At 46.8% G+C, this 17809-nt stretch overlaps 1 protein-coding gene across 2 annotated transcripts in view; it reads right to left on the bottom strand.

The window, feature by feature from the left end:
- Positions 1-12878: 12878 nt before the first annotated feature.
- The window catches only part of Gfra2 (GDNF family receptor alpha 2), an 89226-nt gene continuing 84295 nt past the window's right edge, over positions 12879-17809 (bottom strand). For both annotated transcript variants that reach the window (XM_021181643.2, XM_021181644.2), the window contains 2 exons: positions 14187-14240; positions 12879-13125 (listed from right to left, as the gene is read on the bottom strand). In XM_021181643.2, the coding sequence (XP_021037302.1) occupies positions 13003-13125; positions 14187-14240 (177 nt within the window). In that variant the 3' untranslated portion in view covers positions 12879-13002. The remainder of the gene's footprint in view (positions 13126-14186; positions 14241-17809) is intronic.

The following is a 17809-nucleotide window of genomic DNA, read 5'->3' as shown; positions in this document are numbered from 1 at the left end:
GAGAGAGGAGAGAGAGAGAGAGAGAGAGAGAGAGAGAGAGAGAGAGAGAGAGAGAACAACAGAGACAGAGAGTTCTTTGTGTTGGTGGACAGAAAATAAAGCTATCAGCCTAGTAGTGTTCAGTTTAGAGGTGAGCCTGGGTCATCCAAGGGCACTGAAGCAAACCTCCCTCAGCCCTGGGGAATCAGAGGATGTAGCTAGAAGGATGTGTGAAGAGAGGTTGGGTGGGGCATTATAGGTCTAGAACCAAAGTTTAATTTGAGTTTCCCGCATCAACACACACAAGGGAAGCACAGTCTGGTCCAAAGGGAAGCACATCAAATATGACAGCTTTTCCCATGCTAAGCGGACCATCACATACATCAGAATTGACGGGACACTACCTGGAAGAGAAAGTGTCCTGCAGAATGAGTTTTCATGCAATGTGGCTTCCCAAGGAATGGCCATGATCTACAACATCTCCCAACAGGACCATGAGTGGGAGCTGGGATATTTGCAAGCACACACTCATGGAGGGAGTTCAGTTAATACATCCCTGCTTGGCTTCCCAATGGTTGGACTTAACTCAGCAACTGAACAGAAGAACAGAGGAGTGGCAGTGAAAGATTAAAATGCCAAACGAAATCAGAAGGGAAGTTATGTTTTAAGAGCCTGCTATGCAGCATGCCCTGCAGCAGGTACTGCACATATATTAGCTCATTTACATCCTAGCTCTTCAAAGTTCATGTCACGAGTAACAAATTGAGACCTTCAGGTCACTTAAAAACCGAGTTGGTCTATGTGGTGAGCTGACCAACCTCAGCTCTCATCCCTGCCATGCATTCCAATTTTCCTGGAACTCTTTGTCCCAAACCACTTATTTGACAAAGGAGGAAACTGAGGCAGCCAAAAGCTCAGTGACCAGGACCTCGATTTCTTGAGCTCCTGGAAGATATCTCTCTCAGCAGGCTTTGTCTTGAAGGAGTGATGGCTCCTACGATTTCTACAAATGCTGCTTCTCTAGGGAACTTGTTAGGACCTATGCCTATCCCCGACTCAAAGACATGACCGCATCCAAACAGCTGAGGGCCATACCGAGAATGCCCCCAAAGGATACATAGGCACATCCTGGACCCTATCTGAAGGGATGCAGAGTCTCCAGTCCGGTCTGTGTTTTATTAGAAGGTATCTGCAATGCACAGGAGGACACTTGAAGCTGCAGGAGTAGGGAGGTGGTTAGGATCCCCCCTCAAGATGCTTCTGACTTTCCAGCCATTCTCCCTTTGATTTCTCTCCAAGTTCATGGTCAAGCAGTTAAGGATATTGTTTTAAAGCCAACAAGAGACTTAGCAAAATTCTCCACTAACTGCAGAGGCTATCAAGAGAGATGGCCCAGACCAGCAGGTTCTCTACTGTCCCAGAAGCAGGAAGACAAATATACATCCAGCAGCATCAATCTTCAAAGTGGCTTCTCCCAACCTCTGCCAAATCCTATCGTGGTCATCATGGTCACCTCAGGCTACCAACAGCTGGGCCCGGTAGAGCAGGTCTGGGTTCTATGAGCTAGTCATTCCCCAGCCTGTTAGCCAGTCAACTTTCCCCAAAGGAACTCAAGCTTTGGTTCAGAGAGCTGCAAAGGATTCTACCCACTCTCTAAGAGTTGCCACCAAAAGCCTTTTGACTTTGTGTATGTACATTCACACTGGTAAACACACAACCCCTCTCTCTTCCCTCAGTGCACACTCAATGTGCAAGAGGCTGAAAACAAAACTAAACAAAACCCTGTGGTAACCTGGACACCTTTCATCCTGTAGGAGGCAATACCTTTAGAATCCTCCTCCCTGGGTAGGGGACAACATGGTGTCATACACACACTGAACACATTCAAGAACAGAGCTGTTAATGAATACAGGAGGCTACCAACCTAGAGCTTGCTCTCTTCTCCTTTGTCTCCAACACATAGAAAGAAGCCCCAGATTTCCTTCAGCTAATGTTTTGCCCCTTTGCCTCTGATTCCCAACCCTTGGCTCCAAAATGATACCTGTATGTCCCATTATCAACTGTCAGGAGCCATCATTATCATAAGGACACTGTTCACCCGAGGAAATCTATTTATGAAGTTTTGTTTGTTCACCGGGCACATTGAAATCCTTCATTTTGATCATCCTCCGGAGATCTCGTCTATTTCCTTTCCATTTCAAGAGGCAGCTGTTGATCTGTTATAATGGCCTGGTGATTTCTAACAAGCACCTCAGCCCTCTGTGATGGCCTTCCTCAATCACACACCCTGACAGAGCAAGATGTGGGTTTTCCCTCCTGTTGTCATCAGTAAATAAAACCCAACTTCCTTCTTCCCCAACTGGCAACTTAACCCTTGTAGGCCCAGGCGCATCACTAAGCTCCCAGTATATTTACTGAGTAAAGCGGCTGTGATTCAGGGCAGGCACACAAATAAATTCAAGAAATCAGAGTGCACAGGGACACAAGGCCTTTGGCCTGGAACGTGATGTTGTTAGTTTGTTCTTTTAGTAGGAAGGGGAGGCTAAGGCAGAGGGATGGGATAAAGGATTAGGGTGTCTGAGAGCCTGATAGGAATGTGGACTCTTGGCAGCAGAACTCAGCAGATCTTGCCTAAACATCTATCCAAGACCATCCTCTCACCCTGGAGGGTCTGCTCCAATCTTGTTCCTATCCTGAGTCTATACTTATGGGGCTTTGCTGGCAAGACTTAAACTTTCATCTTGTCCTATGTACAAGAAAAGCTTCCTAAGCACATTAATCATTTTCTATGAGACTGCATGGTTTCCTGCAGCTACCTACAAGACAAAGCTATTTTCCAGGGCAAGAGAAAATATAAATTAGCTCCAGAGTCTTAGGTTAGCCCTGGTGTTAGCCTGCAGTGAGACAAAAGCTCTGGACTGGTGTCAGGTATAAGGAAAGGGCTAGTTCAGAATCCTTGGTCCTCTCAACATGCTACCTGAGCCCTGTGCTGGAATTCCCTGCCAGTCTGTATCAACCTTCTTTCAGTTGGTCAAATAGTAGCAGAAACCTCTCTCTCCTTAGAGCTCCAGTTCCAGGAGCTAAGCATGAATCTTGAAAAGAAAAATTAAGAATGACCTCTTGGAACTTACATTCTAGTGCAAGAAGGGAGAGAGAGAGAGAGAGAGAGAGAGAGAGAGAGAGAGAGAGAGAGAGAGAAGTCATACACTGCTTGGTGATCTTAGTCGATGATAGAACTACATATGTGGTAATAAAGGTACCATGAGACTCCACTGAGCTGGGGAAGTCCTGCCTCCTATTCATAACAGCTGTCATGATGCCAGAGGGCAGTGCACTGCTCCTGTCTGAGGTTGATATATAAACAAACCCACATAAAAATGCAAAGCATACAATTGTGCACAGTACATAACATTTGATAAATAAGACTAAACAACTGTTCCTGCCTTATGTGTCTGCTGTCCTTTTATTGCTAGTTTAGAGTCTATCCCTCTGATAAACAAATGGTTGACTATGAATCAGCATGCCCTGTTGCTTCAGCAACAGCCTCCCTCAGCAACCAATTAAGTGCACCTCTTGATTGTGCCAAGAGGTCATGATCACCAGTAACCCAGACTGTGTAGAGTTAGTGTCAGCATTTGGTGACATTCACACAAATAAATGGCCTCTCAATGCATATCTTAGAGCATAACCCCTGTCATTAAGTAGTGCATGTCTGCATGTAAACACGTGTGCATACAAGGTCTGTCAAAAGGTGGTTAGTACTCAGGAGAAGAATTAGGAATAGGAAGTCCTGAAAAGGAGAAATGAGAGAGGTATCCTGGACAGACAAGGCCTCTTAAGTAGCTGACATTGAGTGAGTAGCTGCAGGAAGTGAGGGGGAGGGGGTCACTGTCATGAAGAATATACTACCTGAATGGCATAGCCACAGCAAAGGCCAGGAGGTGACATCCCCAGCTTGTGCAGGAACCAGTACAGAGACAGCAATGGTTGGAGCAGAGTGTACAGGGAAGGCAGCTGGCAAAGAGGTCAGCAAGGTCACACCGGAGCCAGAGCAAAGAGGGCTTCATGGTAGGCTGTAAAGGTTCGCTCTCCCATCAGAGATCATTTTATTCTTTAAGTGAGCCTCCCTTAAAACTTTCCAATTAATTCAAGTTAAATCTGTGAAGTTTTGCCCCAGCTTTTAGCTTGGGTGCAAATGCTGTGTGGCTCTCTAGGTGGGGCCCATCACAAGGTGCAACCCCCATACCTAAGGGATATGGACTTACTGACCTGCCAGCTAAGACCCAAAGAGGCACAAGTTCACAGGGCTCACTGTACCCAACTTTCCATTTGTAACAAGACCTTCTAAAGAGGGTGGCTGTGTACAAACACTCCTTGGATTGCCTGGGCATTTACTGTCTCTGCCCCAGACCCACACAGTAAGATGCAAAAAGGTAAGTTTAAGAAGCTAAATAAGGTGTCATCACTGTTATAATCAAACAATATCCCTGGACCACTTCAAACTGCCAAAAAGGTCAAGCCTCCATTGCAAAGAGAGCATCAGTTCGTCAAGTGCCTGGATGCTATACACACTTCCCAGAGGCAGGGCTGCACCTTGATCCCTTGCTGCAGTGGTGACGCCATCAGCCAGCTTCCTAACAAAATGAGAATTGTGAGTAATTTCAGGTCACTGGGTCTCTCAAAAAGCCCTTTCATCTTTCTTGGTGGATAAACGTGAAGGATGGATGGAGCCAGCAGGTGTCATCCCACGAGATCTGTTCAGCCAACCAGGCTGGATGTGGGCTTTCAGACAGAACGGAGGTGAAAGCAGGTCTTTCATTGTCAGCCTCCTGTGGATTGTGAGCAAGGAGAAGGAAGGCTGAAGACAAAGCAAAGGAGTGTTTTCCTGGAAGCCTCCCTTGGGTGGCAGGTGCTCCAATGCCTTGAGTCACACTCAGATCCACCTCCGGGGTTGTGCAAACTGCTGCCCACAGAGATGTGTCAGGGGCTTGATTATTCTCTGTCTGAGTGGGCCACAGCCTGGAGACTTTGTGACCTCTGACTATTAGGAAGTTTACAAGCCAAGGTACACACGCAAGTGTGTACTCCCCCAGGTAAAGAAGCCTCAGCAGCCTCTGGTGGATCTCCGCTCCATGAGACACCAGCATCAGCCTCCTTAGACAAAGCCATCTTTAAGGAGGAGGGAGAAGTCATCTAGGAAGTACACAATTTGTCACCTATACCTACAGTGAATACTGGGACAGCCGTCCAGAGCTCAAGACTCATGGAATAAAAATTGACACAGCCAAGCGGAATGTCACTGTTTACTGAAAAAAAAAAGATGAATTCTGTCTCCTTGCAAGTCGTTCTGTAGTAGACCAATGAGTTCAGCAGCTGGCAGCATAGATTCAGAGCCCTATTGTGGAAGAAACCTGGTAAACACGCGTACCCTCTGCCCTCTCCTTTTGCAGACCAGGAAGGTGGGGTGCAGGGGGTGACTTGCTGAGAGCCTTGCAGACATACCCAAGCATCTCTGACCATCTTCTCCCCTCCAGTCCCTAACTGGCAGCTGTTCTTGCTGGAGGCAGCCATTCCTATGCCAGCACACACAGAAGCCTCTGTGCCAACTGGGAAATAATGGGCTTGCTATCATGAGGCCCAGAGCAGGTGCACAGATGGATGAGTTGAGTGTGGCTGGATCTTAGCCCCATTCACACTGATGGACCAATGTTCCAAGATAGGGGCACAACCTCACAGGGCTGTGCTCAGCCAGCCCCCATGTGCCTATTCTTTCACTTGCATCCCTTGCCCCACTACAGCACCTTGCTTTCTCCATTACCAGCAAACCAGTGAATTCACATCCCTTCCCATGCTAGCTGACCCACCACCTCTCTTCCTCCACCCCAGTCCCAGGCTTATGTCAGTCCCATTGGTTGTTCACTACTTGCCACCAGGGAGTGATGTTCCAGCTGCTTTGCATTTAGAGCTTGCACTCTGAGAATGTATTGAGATAGAATGGGCAAACTACAGCCCATGGGCCAAAGGGAGCCTGTGTCTGTTTTTGTAAATAAAGTTTTATTGGCACATAGCCTAGTCTGGTTTTGATACCGTGCCTGTGACAGCTGTTGGGCTACAGCAGCAAAGCAGACAAGATAGCATGGCCCACAGAGTCTGTTATATTTCCTTTCTGGCCCAACATAGAAAAAAAAATGCTAGTCAAGCTTGGTGGTGTGAACCAGTAACCCCAACCCCTTGGGAATATGAGGTGGATAGAAAGTTCAGGGTCAACCTAGGCGATTTAGTGAGTCCCTAACCTGGTTCAAAATAATTTTAGTTAAATATAACTGCCTATAATGCATTAGTCCCTAGATTCAATCCCCAGTGCAAAAATAAATAAATAAAATAAAGTGTAAAAATTAACTTATTTATCACAATCTAAAGAAACTATTAAGGGACCCAAAAGCTCACTGGCTAAGCTAATGTCACCAGCCAATAGATACCAAGATTTGATACAAGATTGAATCTAGAGCATCCTAGATTCCCAAAGGACAAAATATCCTTTGATATTTTGATGTATTTAGGCCTTCCCTTCTTGCCAGACTTGGGAAAGGGCACACAAACAAACCCCAAGAAGCCAGATTTAAAAGCCCAGGGCTCCCTCCTTTCAGAAGCTCCTGAAAGCCCACAGTCTTGTAAAGACTTCTCTGTTCTTGCCTTAGGCCCAATGAGGTACCACATGGCAGTCAGCCTCCAGTAGGCACTGACTTTCCCAGTAGCTCATTTCTGTTCTAATCGATGCTTCCTGTTCTCAGTTCTAAGCTGGTACACTTGCCCAGGCAGTACGCCCTCTGCCTTCATGCTTGGAGAAGGACCAGCCAATCAAAGGACTCAAGAGAATGTGACATTTGGATGCTCTGTAGCCACTGTCCCTAGTGACTCTCAGATCAAATCAACTGTAATTTACAAATAACACAAGCATGTCTGCTCTCTGTTCTCTGCTTTCCCCACTCTCCTTGCCCTCCCAACTCCAGTTGGCAAGGCTTCCAAGAGCAGTTCCCTGGAGCATAATGACAGTCATGTCCCTGTCTATTCCAGGGAAATCATAAAAAGCTTCTTAGTATGTAGGAAGGAAGGAAGGAAGGAAGGAAGGAAGGAAGGAAGGAAGGGAGGGAGGGAGGGAGGGAGGGAGGGANGGGAGGGAGGGAGGGAGGGAAAGAAAGGAGGAAGGGAGGGAAAGAAAGAAAGAAAGAAAGAAAGAAAGAAAGAAAGAAAGAAAGAAAGAAAGAAAGAAAGAAAGGAGAGAGAGAGAAAGGGGAGAGGCTCCAAAGGTGATCTCAAGCAATGAGCCTAGACATCAAGGTAGATTCTGAGGGAATCAGAGAGGTCCATGATATTGGCTCCCAGATGAGATAGTGCATGACATAGAGGCCATTATATGCCAGGCACACAGAGTATCCCTAGCAATCCTGACCATTTCTAGAAAGCCAGCTTGATATCATGATTTCCTAGATGAGTCAAATCAAGGATGTGGGACATGATATCCTAGTTGGTTGGTGGCAGATTTAAAATTCAAAGCACATCTCTCTAGTCTCAAATTCAGTCTCTCTCCTCTTAAGCATCAGCCCTCAAGACATGAACAATCTAAGGTCAAGAAAGCAGGATTTCAGTCCATCAATTTCTTTCCTAAAGGGTCTATCTTCTCACAAAATACATTTCCCATCAAGGCCATTAATCTATTCCAGGAAATCTGAGATGGTGATACTGATGTGAATTACCTATCTCCACTCTCACCCCCAAAGGCCTCAAGCCAAGGTCCTTTGCTACTGAGTAGAAGCCACCTCCCCCTTCTCTTTTCTTTCAAGTATACATCATGCTTGGTTTTATGATGTCTGTAGAACTCCCTCCCCATTGCCCTGCAGGCTCCTTAAGGTACACTCAGCCCTGTCTTCTGATGACCTGGTACCCATAGCTATGCAAATGATGAGGATGATGGAAAGGGAGAGAAGGATGCAGCAACAAGCCCCTTGAAATGACTGTCCCTAGCTAGGAAGCTATGGGCCAGTATGAGCAGGTCATCTATACAGTGATTCAATTCAAGCTGGCTGCCTGGTGGGACAGTTGGAGCACACTTCTGGTGCTAGCCACTGAATTTGAGCCTGAGTCCTGCCACTCATCTTCAATATCTGAGACATGGTAGAAACATCTCTAATTCAGTATATATAACAGGGACACAGCATCAACCTGCCTGAGTCCTGATGGATGGAGGGATAAGTTTCCACAGTTCCAAAATAGCATCTTGCCCAGGAATACATGAGCATTTGTAAAATCTCAGATATGCATATTTCAAAACCTCCTCGTTGTGTTGGGTTTTGTTTTCAATAATCCTATTATGATCCTTTCAAAATGCCAGAGTGTCTTTTCCTGCCATGGAAGACACAGCATAGAACCTTAGTTTGCCTTAAAAACAGGATATGGTAAACAACATTCTCTTGAGTTGATGTTCTGCACAGCTTGTGTTTTGTTATATGTATATGTAGGTAGTATGTGTGTGTGTGTCTGTTCACATGTGCACATGTGTACATGCACATGTGTATGCAAGTGTGTGGAGGTCATAGGTCAATGTGGGGTCTTCTTTGATCACTTTCCATCTTATCTTTTCAGACCAAGTCTCTCACTATCCTTAGCGACTTACTGATTGGTCAAAGCGGCCGACCAGCAAGCCCTAGGAACCCACCTGTCTCCTTAACCGCAACACTGTGTTACTGATTAACACCATCACAAACAGTTAATGTGGGTGCTGGGGATCCAAACTCAGGTTCTTATGTGTGCATGGCTACCATTATACCAGTGAGCCATCTCTCTAATGAGCATCGCCCCTTGCTAATGTCTTTATTAAGAAGATTGCAAAGCTCTGTGTATTTATTTGTAGGAGATGCTCAACGTAGCATGACTGGGTTTTCTGATCAACATTTAAAAGTTTCAAGCCATCGGGTGGCGGTGGCACATGCCTTTATTTCAGCACTTGGGAGGTAGACGAAGGTAGATGTCCAAGTTTGAGGCCAGCCTGGTCTACAGAGTAAGTTCCAGGACAGCCAGGGCTACACAGAGAAACCCTGTCTCAGAAAAAAATAATAAGCCATTCCTCAGTAAACTGGTCATGCTGTCCATGTCCAGAATATTGGAAGTGTGTCTAAGGAGTGGTAGACACACTGGTCAGAAAACTGATAGCTTAATGTCAACCTGAGCGCTGGCTTCTCCATTGCTTCCCATTTCTGTGTCTTTCTTTCTTTCAGAGCTCATTTAGAGTCGGGAAGTACAACCCGGGTGCTTGTCTAATAGCACTTTGTAGGTGAGGCTACCAAGGTTGAACAAGATGACAAGATTTCCCATAAGTGACTAGAAGGCAACTTTTCACCTACCACAATGAATACCATCTGTCTTATTTGTCACTTTTCGTTCCAAATGGCTTTGACTCTTTCCTTAAAATTTTAATCATTTTTAGAAGATAAACACCAACCCCCATGGAGACTCATAAGAGTGGAAAACAGCCCATGAATACATTTACTTGTATTAACATGGAGTGTGTGGTTTGATCCCCTGGCATCCTAGCCCACTTGGTAGGGCTTGACTTAAATCCACTCGACAAATTGAAAAATTCTGGACCAAGAATTTCTCCAGCCAGGAGGCAACCCTGAAACTTTGCTCTTCTGGAAGGAAAGGAAAATCTACCTCGTTTGGACATTTGGCAGTCCATAGCTAAAAACCAAGATACATACATGCATACACACACATGCACACACACAAAGAAGCAGCTTTGGAATAAAGTCAGACTATAGCAAGTGGCATAGCAATTGCCAGGGATCAGCAGGCATGGCACTGGGCAGCTGAAGCAAACCAGGGGACTCTTAGTGGGATCCTGGTGATGACATAAGGCCACCACCCTGGCTTACCAGTATCAGGAGGTTCTTTTGGACACATCATAGCCTGAATATCATGTGCAAAGCTTGTTTCTAGGAAGCAACAGTAAAATCATGTTTGAGCCCATCCCTGGGAAACCTGTTCTATTTTTCCTTGCAAAGGCAGGGTTTGGGGACTTGGGAATGAAAACAATTCCCCTGTGACTAGTTTCAACATAAGGTAGAGATCTGGCTGTGAAGATCACCACAAGGTCAGAATAAGGCAAGCAGCCTTGCTCCATGATGCCTAGAACACTGAGCACATGAACACAGACCTCCTGAAACCCCCACTGCAGGCTTCTTAGACCTTCAGCCTAGTCTGGTACTGCAAGGACGGAGGCCTGATGAGTCCAGAGCCAACAGAAAGCTGAGGTCCAGGCTCTCATCTGAGTATAACCATCCATGACAGATGTTTCCCCAGCAATCAGGGAAGCATTGAGCTGCTGCTTCAGATTTGCCATGGTCTTGGCATAGAGAACATGAGCTGCAGTAACCTTGCTGACAGACGCATTCTCTGGATGAAGAGTGTTCAGGAACCAGTAGCTAAGGAAGCTAATGTCATAATGTCTGGTGACTGGGGTAAGCACCCAGGGATCTAGGACACCAGATAACCTCAAAGCAACTTAAAATTGCCCTCTGGGTCCTTCTGCCTGCTCCTGGTCCCAGCCTCTATCTCAGTGCCCAGGCTCCAGCATTCTTTAGATGTTCTCTGCTTTCTGCTCCAACCTTCTTTGGATCACCTTATAATTTTGTGAGCCCCCATCTTCCAGAGCCTTCAAGAGATCCCTTGTAAACCTTTTTAGTCTTTGCTGTTTACAAGAACCATGTAGTCTCAACTGGCCATCATAGTAAGGCAGAGGTGGCTGGGATGAGGGCTGGTTGGCCCATTGTCCTTCCTCCAGGCTGAAACTGGAGCATAACATACCAGTGTCACTATTGGGAACAGATGTTACTAACATGGGTACAATCAATAAGAGTCACTTGAGCAGAACCAGGACTGAGAAACTGAAAAATGATGTCACCCAACAGGGTGACAAGGCAGGATCACAGGCAACCCTGAAGACATAGACTAGACTTTCTGTGTCCATCTTACTGAGCACACACACACACACACACACACAGAATCCCAGTATCCAACTAGGATCCATATGGCAAATGGAAAAAGATGGACAAAGGGGATAGAAAAAAGTGGGGGAACCTGCTTGCTCTTTTGTACCCCAATCCCCAAACACTAAGAATTATCTTTCTGTGGTAAGATTCAAGAATTAAAGTTCCAGTCACACACTTCAGGTTAGACCAGAAATCCTAAAGAGACACCACTCCATTATATATAAAGTAGACAGGACCACCCAGGCTTCTTAAAAATAGACACATAACTCAAGACTGATGTCAGGGTCTCCCTCAATTCTCCCACCCCACATCTATTTCTACTCTCTTCCAATCACCCAGCCACAAACATCAGTGTTGACTGGGAGGGTGAGACCCCACAGACTCAATACAACCACGGACCTCAGACCCACCAAGCAAAAGAAATCTCTTATGTGAGTTCCATCCACCATTAACACCCTGACATGTGGGCCAGACACACCAGTGCATACACACATGCCAGCACACACATACACATATAATAAAACATTTCCCCAGCTGAGCAAGACCCTCAGGTAAGTGTTCAGTAGGTGGTGCTGGGCCAAGAACAAAGCACAGGCAAAGTCACACGGGAGTGAAGCACGGGGCAACTCGCTTCCTAGTACGTTTATTGGAGCTTGGTTAAGAGTGAATGCAATCGGGAGTCCCCGGCCACAGCCCCATCAGCCCAACTGGACCAGAGCTCAGGGGTCCTGGTACCTTTCTTCCCATCATAGACAACATTATTAAAAAAAATAAACTTTACAATAATACATTTTCGCTCATCTGTAGGGTATTATTTCCATAGTTTTGTTTCTTTTTTAAAAAATGAAAGAAAAATCACAGGATATATGGATATGGATATACACATATGTTGAGAAAAGAGATCCAGTATGTACAGACAGTGCATGAATGTCTCAGAAATGAGGAGAGAGAAAGCAGAAACAAGGAGAAGAGAGAAGGGGCAAGCTTGGGAGCCCATCAGAGTGTTCTGTACACACGTCCAGCTAGGGTATCCCCATCCCCGCTCAACAGCCCTTCTCCCCAAGAGAGACCCGCCAAATGGACCCACAAAAAAATTCAAAAACAAACAAACAAAAAAAGCCAACAGAGGATCATCTCTTTTTGACTTAAAGATTCCTGGCATGAAGGAGGAAGGAGCATCTTGGAGCTGGTACCCAACCAAGGCTTGCTTGTTCCCCAAAGAAGCTTCCTCCCATAACAGCTCCCAACCCCACCATGCTACAGGCACCTTGGCCTGGAGCAGCCCTGGGGGTTCCTACCCCAGACTCAGATCCACTAGGCCCCATAAGGGCTAGGGATGGCAGCAAACCGTTTCCATCTTTGAAGCCAAGAGGAAGAGGTGACAAGGTCCTTGTGGCTAGCCCTGCTTCCTTGCTGACCGAGACTCTCTGCAAACCCTTGGGCAGATCCCCAGAGTGGGCAGCCGCAATTGTCCTTTCCCCAGTCCACACCAGGCACAGCAAAGTTCCTTCCACAGCAGGGTCTCATCTGGTCCAGAGAGAAAACACCAGTGAAGAGAAAAAAGTCTCTCAAGAGCCTTGAGCCCTCGGTGCTGGATGTCCCTTGTAGGGGACCTCTGGGCAGGCTTCTGACTACCCGCCTGCTTGTCTGTTTGGTTTAGAAAAACTTCTCCAGAGAAGAAATTTGGGAGGAGAAAGGTTCAGAGGCAATGTAGGGGGAAAAAAGTGTTTTTGCAAGGGGAGTGTGTGTGCGTGTGTGTGTGTGTGTGTGTGAGAGAGAGAGAGAGAGAGACAGAGACAGAGACAGAGACAGAGACAGAGAGAGAGACAGAGACAGAGAGAGAGACAGAGACAGAGAGAGAGAAAGAGAGAGAATATGTCTTTCAGTGTGTGTTGTGTGTGTGTGTGTGTTTCCATTTTGTCAGGCGGGAGTTCGTATCTGGGTTGCTTGAAGAACTTTCGTGCTGGGTTCCAAAGGCCTACAAGGCCAAGGTCAGCATCAGGAGTGGGAGGGCAGTCAAGGCAGTCGACAGTCTGGCTCTGCAGGAGCCTGAGTAAAGTTTGATCACCTTTTTACTCCCTGGGCTGATATTTGTCGTGAGCTGATCCATGGCAAGCAGAGGAGGAGACACATACAAAGAAAACAGAAACCTGTCAGTAGGGCTGTGGACAAACAAAGAAAAAGACACACCAGAAAACTGCTCTGAGCCTGCCTCTCTAGCCACACAGAGACCCTCCCTTGCTTCTCCTTGGCACTCAGAGGACAGAGCTGTATCTATGGGGAACTGGGCAAGACAGGAGCAATTGTTGGATTCTATCTCTTCTAAGCCTTAAAGCAATGGGCAGCCATCTCAGTAAATGGACTGGTACATACACACACACACACACACACACACACACACACACACATTGGGGATAGGGGTGTGTGCCCAAGGGAAAAATAAGAAAATAGGCTTGGTGGCTTGTAATCTCAGCATTCAGGAAATGGGGATAGGAAAATCATAAGTTCAAGGCTAGCCTTGGGAACAAAGTGAGTTCAATGCACCAGTAAAGGACCATAAGATAAAACTGCATTTCAAAATCTGCAAATGAACAAAAAAGATTCCAGAGAGATAATCAGGCCCTTCAAGGTCCAGTCCATAAGGGCCTGACTGTTGACAGAGGAGGAGAAGGTCACCTTCACCCTGCTCCTGATTGCTAGGATGCTCTTCCTCCACAATTCCCCTACCCTGCACATCTGACAGCTTCTCCCTCACCCTCCTGCAGAATCTTGTACCACCATTCTCTCACCTAAGTTATCCTGGCCTATGAGTCACTCCTATACCCTGGGCAAGGGGCTCCTTCAAGTGTCTGGGTCTTTCTCTACTTCTACGCCCTATAACCATCACAGAACTAGGGTTAAGCAAGTTCTCAACCCATTTGTCTTGGAGGAAACTGGGGTTGGGGGACAGTTTAGAGTAGCTACTTGTTACCCACAAGGAGACACCCACACCACCTCAGAAGAGTGAGTTCTCATTTGGGCCTGAGTGGGGTCAGAAGTTCAGCTGACCCAAGGGCTCTAAGTTCAAAGTTCCTCTAAATAACAGTTCCTCTGGGCCAGCTTCAAGTACCCATCCACCACCACCACCACCACCATCGCCCCCACCCTTGTGCCCCTACTCACCTCTGTGAAACACATGCTTAACTCTTTGGAGTTGTTGGACTTCAGCCCTTGCTCCTAAGGAAAGAAAGCAGGACAAATTAGCAGGCTGTTTGGGTCCAGGTTTTATCCAGTGTTGTCATTTACTGCTGGCACCCTTAAGCACAGGGTTCATACCAGATGGCAATGACTGGGTCCCATGCAGCACAAAGCACCCCACTCACTCTGAAACACTCCATATTTTTATCCTGGCTCCTATGGGTTCCTGGAGAAAACTTCAATCTCCTGTTTGTAGGATGCTGTGGTCATCCATCCACATCTCTGACACTACTCACTGCTGCCCAAAGACAGAAAGCATGCCTTTGCCTTGCACAAAGCAGTGTTCGGCTCCTAACAGCGACTCAGCAAATGTTTTATTAAGTGCATGCAAGTGCATATGAATAAATGCCACAGAGAAAAACTGGCTGCCGGAGGCCAGCTCGTCACTTGCCATGGCTGCTGAAGAGCTGTGGTGGAAAAGATTATGAGCCCTCAGCTGAGTTCAGGAGGGAAAAGAGCTATGATTGATTAGTGATGCCTGTCACTAATGTTAGGGATCTGGCAACTGTGCTTCGTCATTTCCACCCCAAACAGATGTGTACACCTGGGCAATATGCAGATGAGGGGAGGGACGAGAAGAAAAGCAGGTTTGGTAATGCTCCAAAATTCTCTACCTTGACCTAACGACTTGGCAGCAGGACTAAAGTAGATGCCCAATCAACAGTTCTCTGTTACCAACACTGAGAGAGAGAGACCCAAGAGAACAAACTGAGGACATGGAGCATCCTTTTGGCTTCAAAAATCTTGGTTCTCACAGTGTGGGGACACTCTGGACACTAGAAGGTCCTAGGAAGCCCAGGAAATTATGCAGAAGTCACTGTTGTTGGCCAGAATTATCAATAATCCCTTGGACACCATAGGCAACTGATCACTCTGGGCATCTGGTCAATCGAGTGCAGCCCCAGCTGTCACTTAAACCCAAGCCAAGAAAGTGTGGTGATAAACCAGACTGGAGAACCAAGGGTAACTAGACCCAGGAAAAGCCTGCTTAAGATCACAGTAGCAGGCTCCCCAGGTGAGATCGGGTTTAGTCAAGCCACCAACTGCTGTTCTCTTTAGAGGTCTCTGAGCTCTAGGCCCTTGAATCCCCAAAGATGAGCTTCTCCTCTTCAAGGCCAATGCCATGTTAGCCAAGCTCTGGGCAGCCACTGCAGGGAGAACATGTCATCTCATCTCCAAGGCCATGTACAGTCTTCACAGTCACCCAACTGGCACCTTCCCCTACTCTAATCCTTACCATATCACATCTGCCCTTTTGGTGTACCACCAGGAATTCACTTGCACCCCGCATCACTTTCTACTTTAATTACCAGGTGTGACAAGCCTAGCCTACCTTCAAGGGTTCCCTGGCAGTCCTGTGTCCTCTCCCTCCTTTCAATGTTTACTAAATATGGAACCCATATAAATCCGAGTCAGCCAGCCTCAAGGGATTCGAAGTCCTTGTCTTATTCCAACTAAAGAAAGGCATCCCATATTTGTTTCATTAATGTATTTTAGAATTACACATAACATTGTTTTAAAATGGTCTATTACTTTAAGAAAAATGAAATCTGAGAGAACAACTCAACTAAACAATTACTGAAGGTGGCACGGTCACAACACTGTGACTAGACAGATGCTCCAGTAGCCCACACAGGCTCTTAGACTTGAACACTGGTGGCCATACAGGATTCTACACCAAGACCAAGCCACAAAGAAAAGGCAAGAATGTTCCCAAGCCTCAAGCCAGAACCCTGTTCTCCAGCTTTCCAGAGATGAAGAGATAGGATTTAAACATGCATGCTTTCTAGGGCCCCTGACCTAAGCCTATATCCTTCCCCAGAGTAACCAAGGCCTAACAAATTACCCCAAACAAAGAGAAAAATCATTCAAAACTTAGGACAGTAGACGCCAGCGTTGTGAGAGGCCACACCCATGAAGTGAGGATTACCTGAAAGATCTGCCCACACTGCCCAATGTGCTATAAGACTTAGCTCTAGACCCCTCTACCTGCCTAGTCCCATTCATTGTCTACACTTCAGGACCTAAGTCCTTGGTCCAGGGTAGTCTGAAACAGAAGAGTGCACAGGGACCCAAGAAGACAGAACCTTGAGCTCAAGACTTGATTGCTCATAGCCCAAAACACATTTACTGAGTCCAGTTTTGCCAGCTATAAAATGACCTAGACATGTGTACACATCTCACTAATCTATGGTGGTGTGCATGTGACATAAGTGAGGCACGCGTGGGTGCCCCGCAGATCACAAGAGTGCCTGTTTGTAGCACAAAGCATGAAGCGGAACAAAGGAGTTTTGTACCCAGAAGCAGAACCCAAGAGCCAAGTGCCCAAGTGACAGGGAAGGAGCCTTAAGGACAGCAGGTGCAACCAAATAAGCCTGCAGTCTGGAGTCACTTAGCAATGGGTAGCTCAGAGCAGCATCTTGCTCTCTCCAAGAACGCCTCTACCCTCTCCACACAATGACAATGCTGGAGGCAGAAGGCTAGAAAACCTCTACCTTCCTGATTCCAGAAAACAGTAGAGAGCAAGTGGCTGCAGTGGCCTCCAACAGCTAACCCAAGGCTCAATTACCCATTTCTAGTCACACAAAACAGCAGTGGGGAGGGTCCCAGCCTGGCTTTTCTAAAAGTGGCACATGGGTGGGGAGGAGCAGAGAGATAGAAGCTCTATTACCTAACACCAGAACACAGAGGCTCAGATTCACTGTCTCCCTCCCTAACTGGATGTGGCTGCTCCCTTCTCTTCTTAAGGATCTCAGCCCCACGGCTGACGAGATGCTTCAGCAGGTAAGGGTGCTTGCCACAAAGTCTAATAACCTCAGTTTGATCCCCCGAACCCCACAGTAGAAAGAGAGAACTGACTCTTACAAGTTGTTCTCTGATGTCTACATTTGTGACATGGCATGGATGCATACAGGTAAAATAAATAAAGACAATTAAAAGAGAATATCATCTCTGCCTCAAAGGGCTTATAGAGAATCAGAAAAATAAGCTTATACACAAGGGTCTTTGGGGAGCCTTAACTCCAGGAGGGGGCCCCATCTCCCAGCCCCAATCCTGCAATCCTGCTCTTCTCTCTCTCTCTCTCTCTCTCTCTCTCTCTCTCTCTCTCTCACACACACACACACACACACACACACACACACACAAGCACACCATTGCACTTGTCCACTGAGGCTGCTCTGAGTCCTGCTCCTGCCCTGCTCAGAACCTCTCATAGGGCAGGATCAGGGCCTGTGGATGTTGATATACCAGAGGATACAGGCCCAGGCTGCTAGGACAGGCAGATATAGCACTTTCAATAACTACCCTTATTACATGAAAGTGAGGCAGAGGGGCTTTGTGGGAAAAGCTAACTCCTGAAGACCACCAGAAGCATGGGGGGTCAGGGAGGGGCACAAAGCAGGTGCCAGTGTCAGAGGGAAGGAGTCACACACGTGCAAGTTTCATCCTTCTAGAACTTTCTCCCAGGGAGGTCCTTTTTGCCCAGGAAGTCCCCAGGATACCTCCCAAAGCCAAGTCTTGAAGTCCCATGAGTCCCTGCTGGGCAA

The sequence above is a fragment of the Mus caroli genome, chromosome 14 (genome assembly GCF_900094665.2).
Source record: "Mus caroli chromosome 14, CAROLI_EIJ_v1.1, whole genome shotgun sequence".
Lineage (NCBI taxonomy): Eukaryota > Metazoa > Chordata > Mammalia > Rodentia > Muridae > Mus > Mus caroli.
Note: the sequence above shows the minus strand (reverse complement) of the source record. Positions and strands in the feature narration are given on the sequence as shown.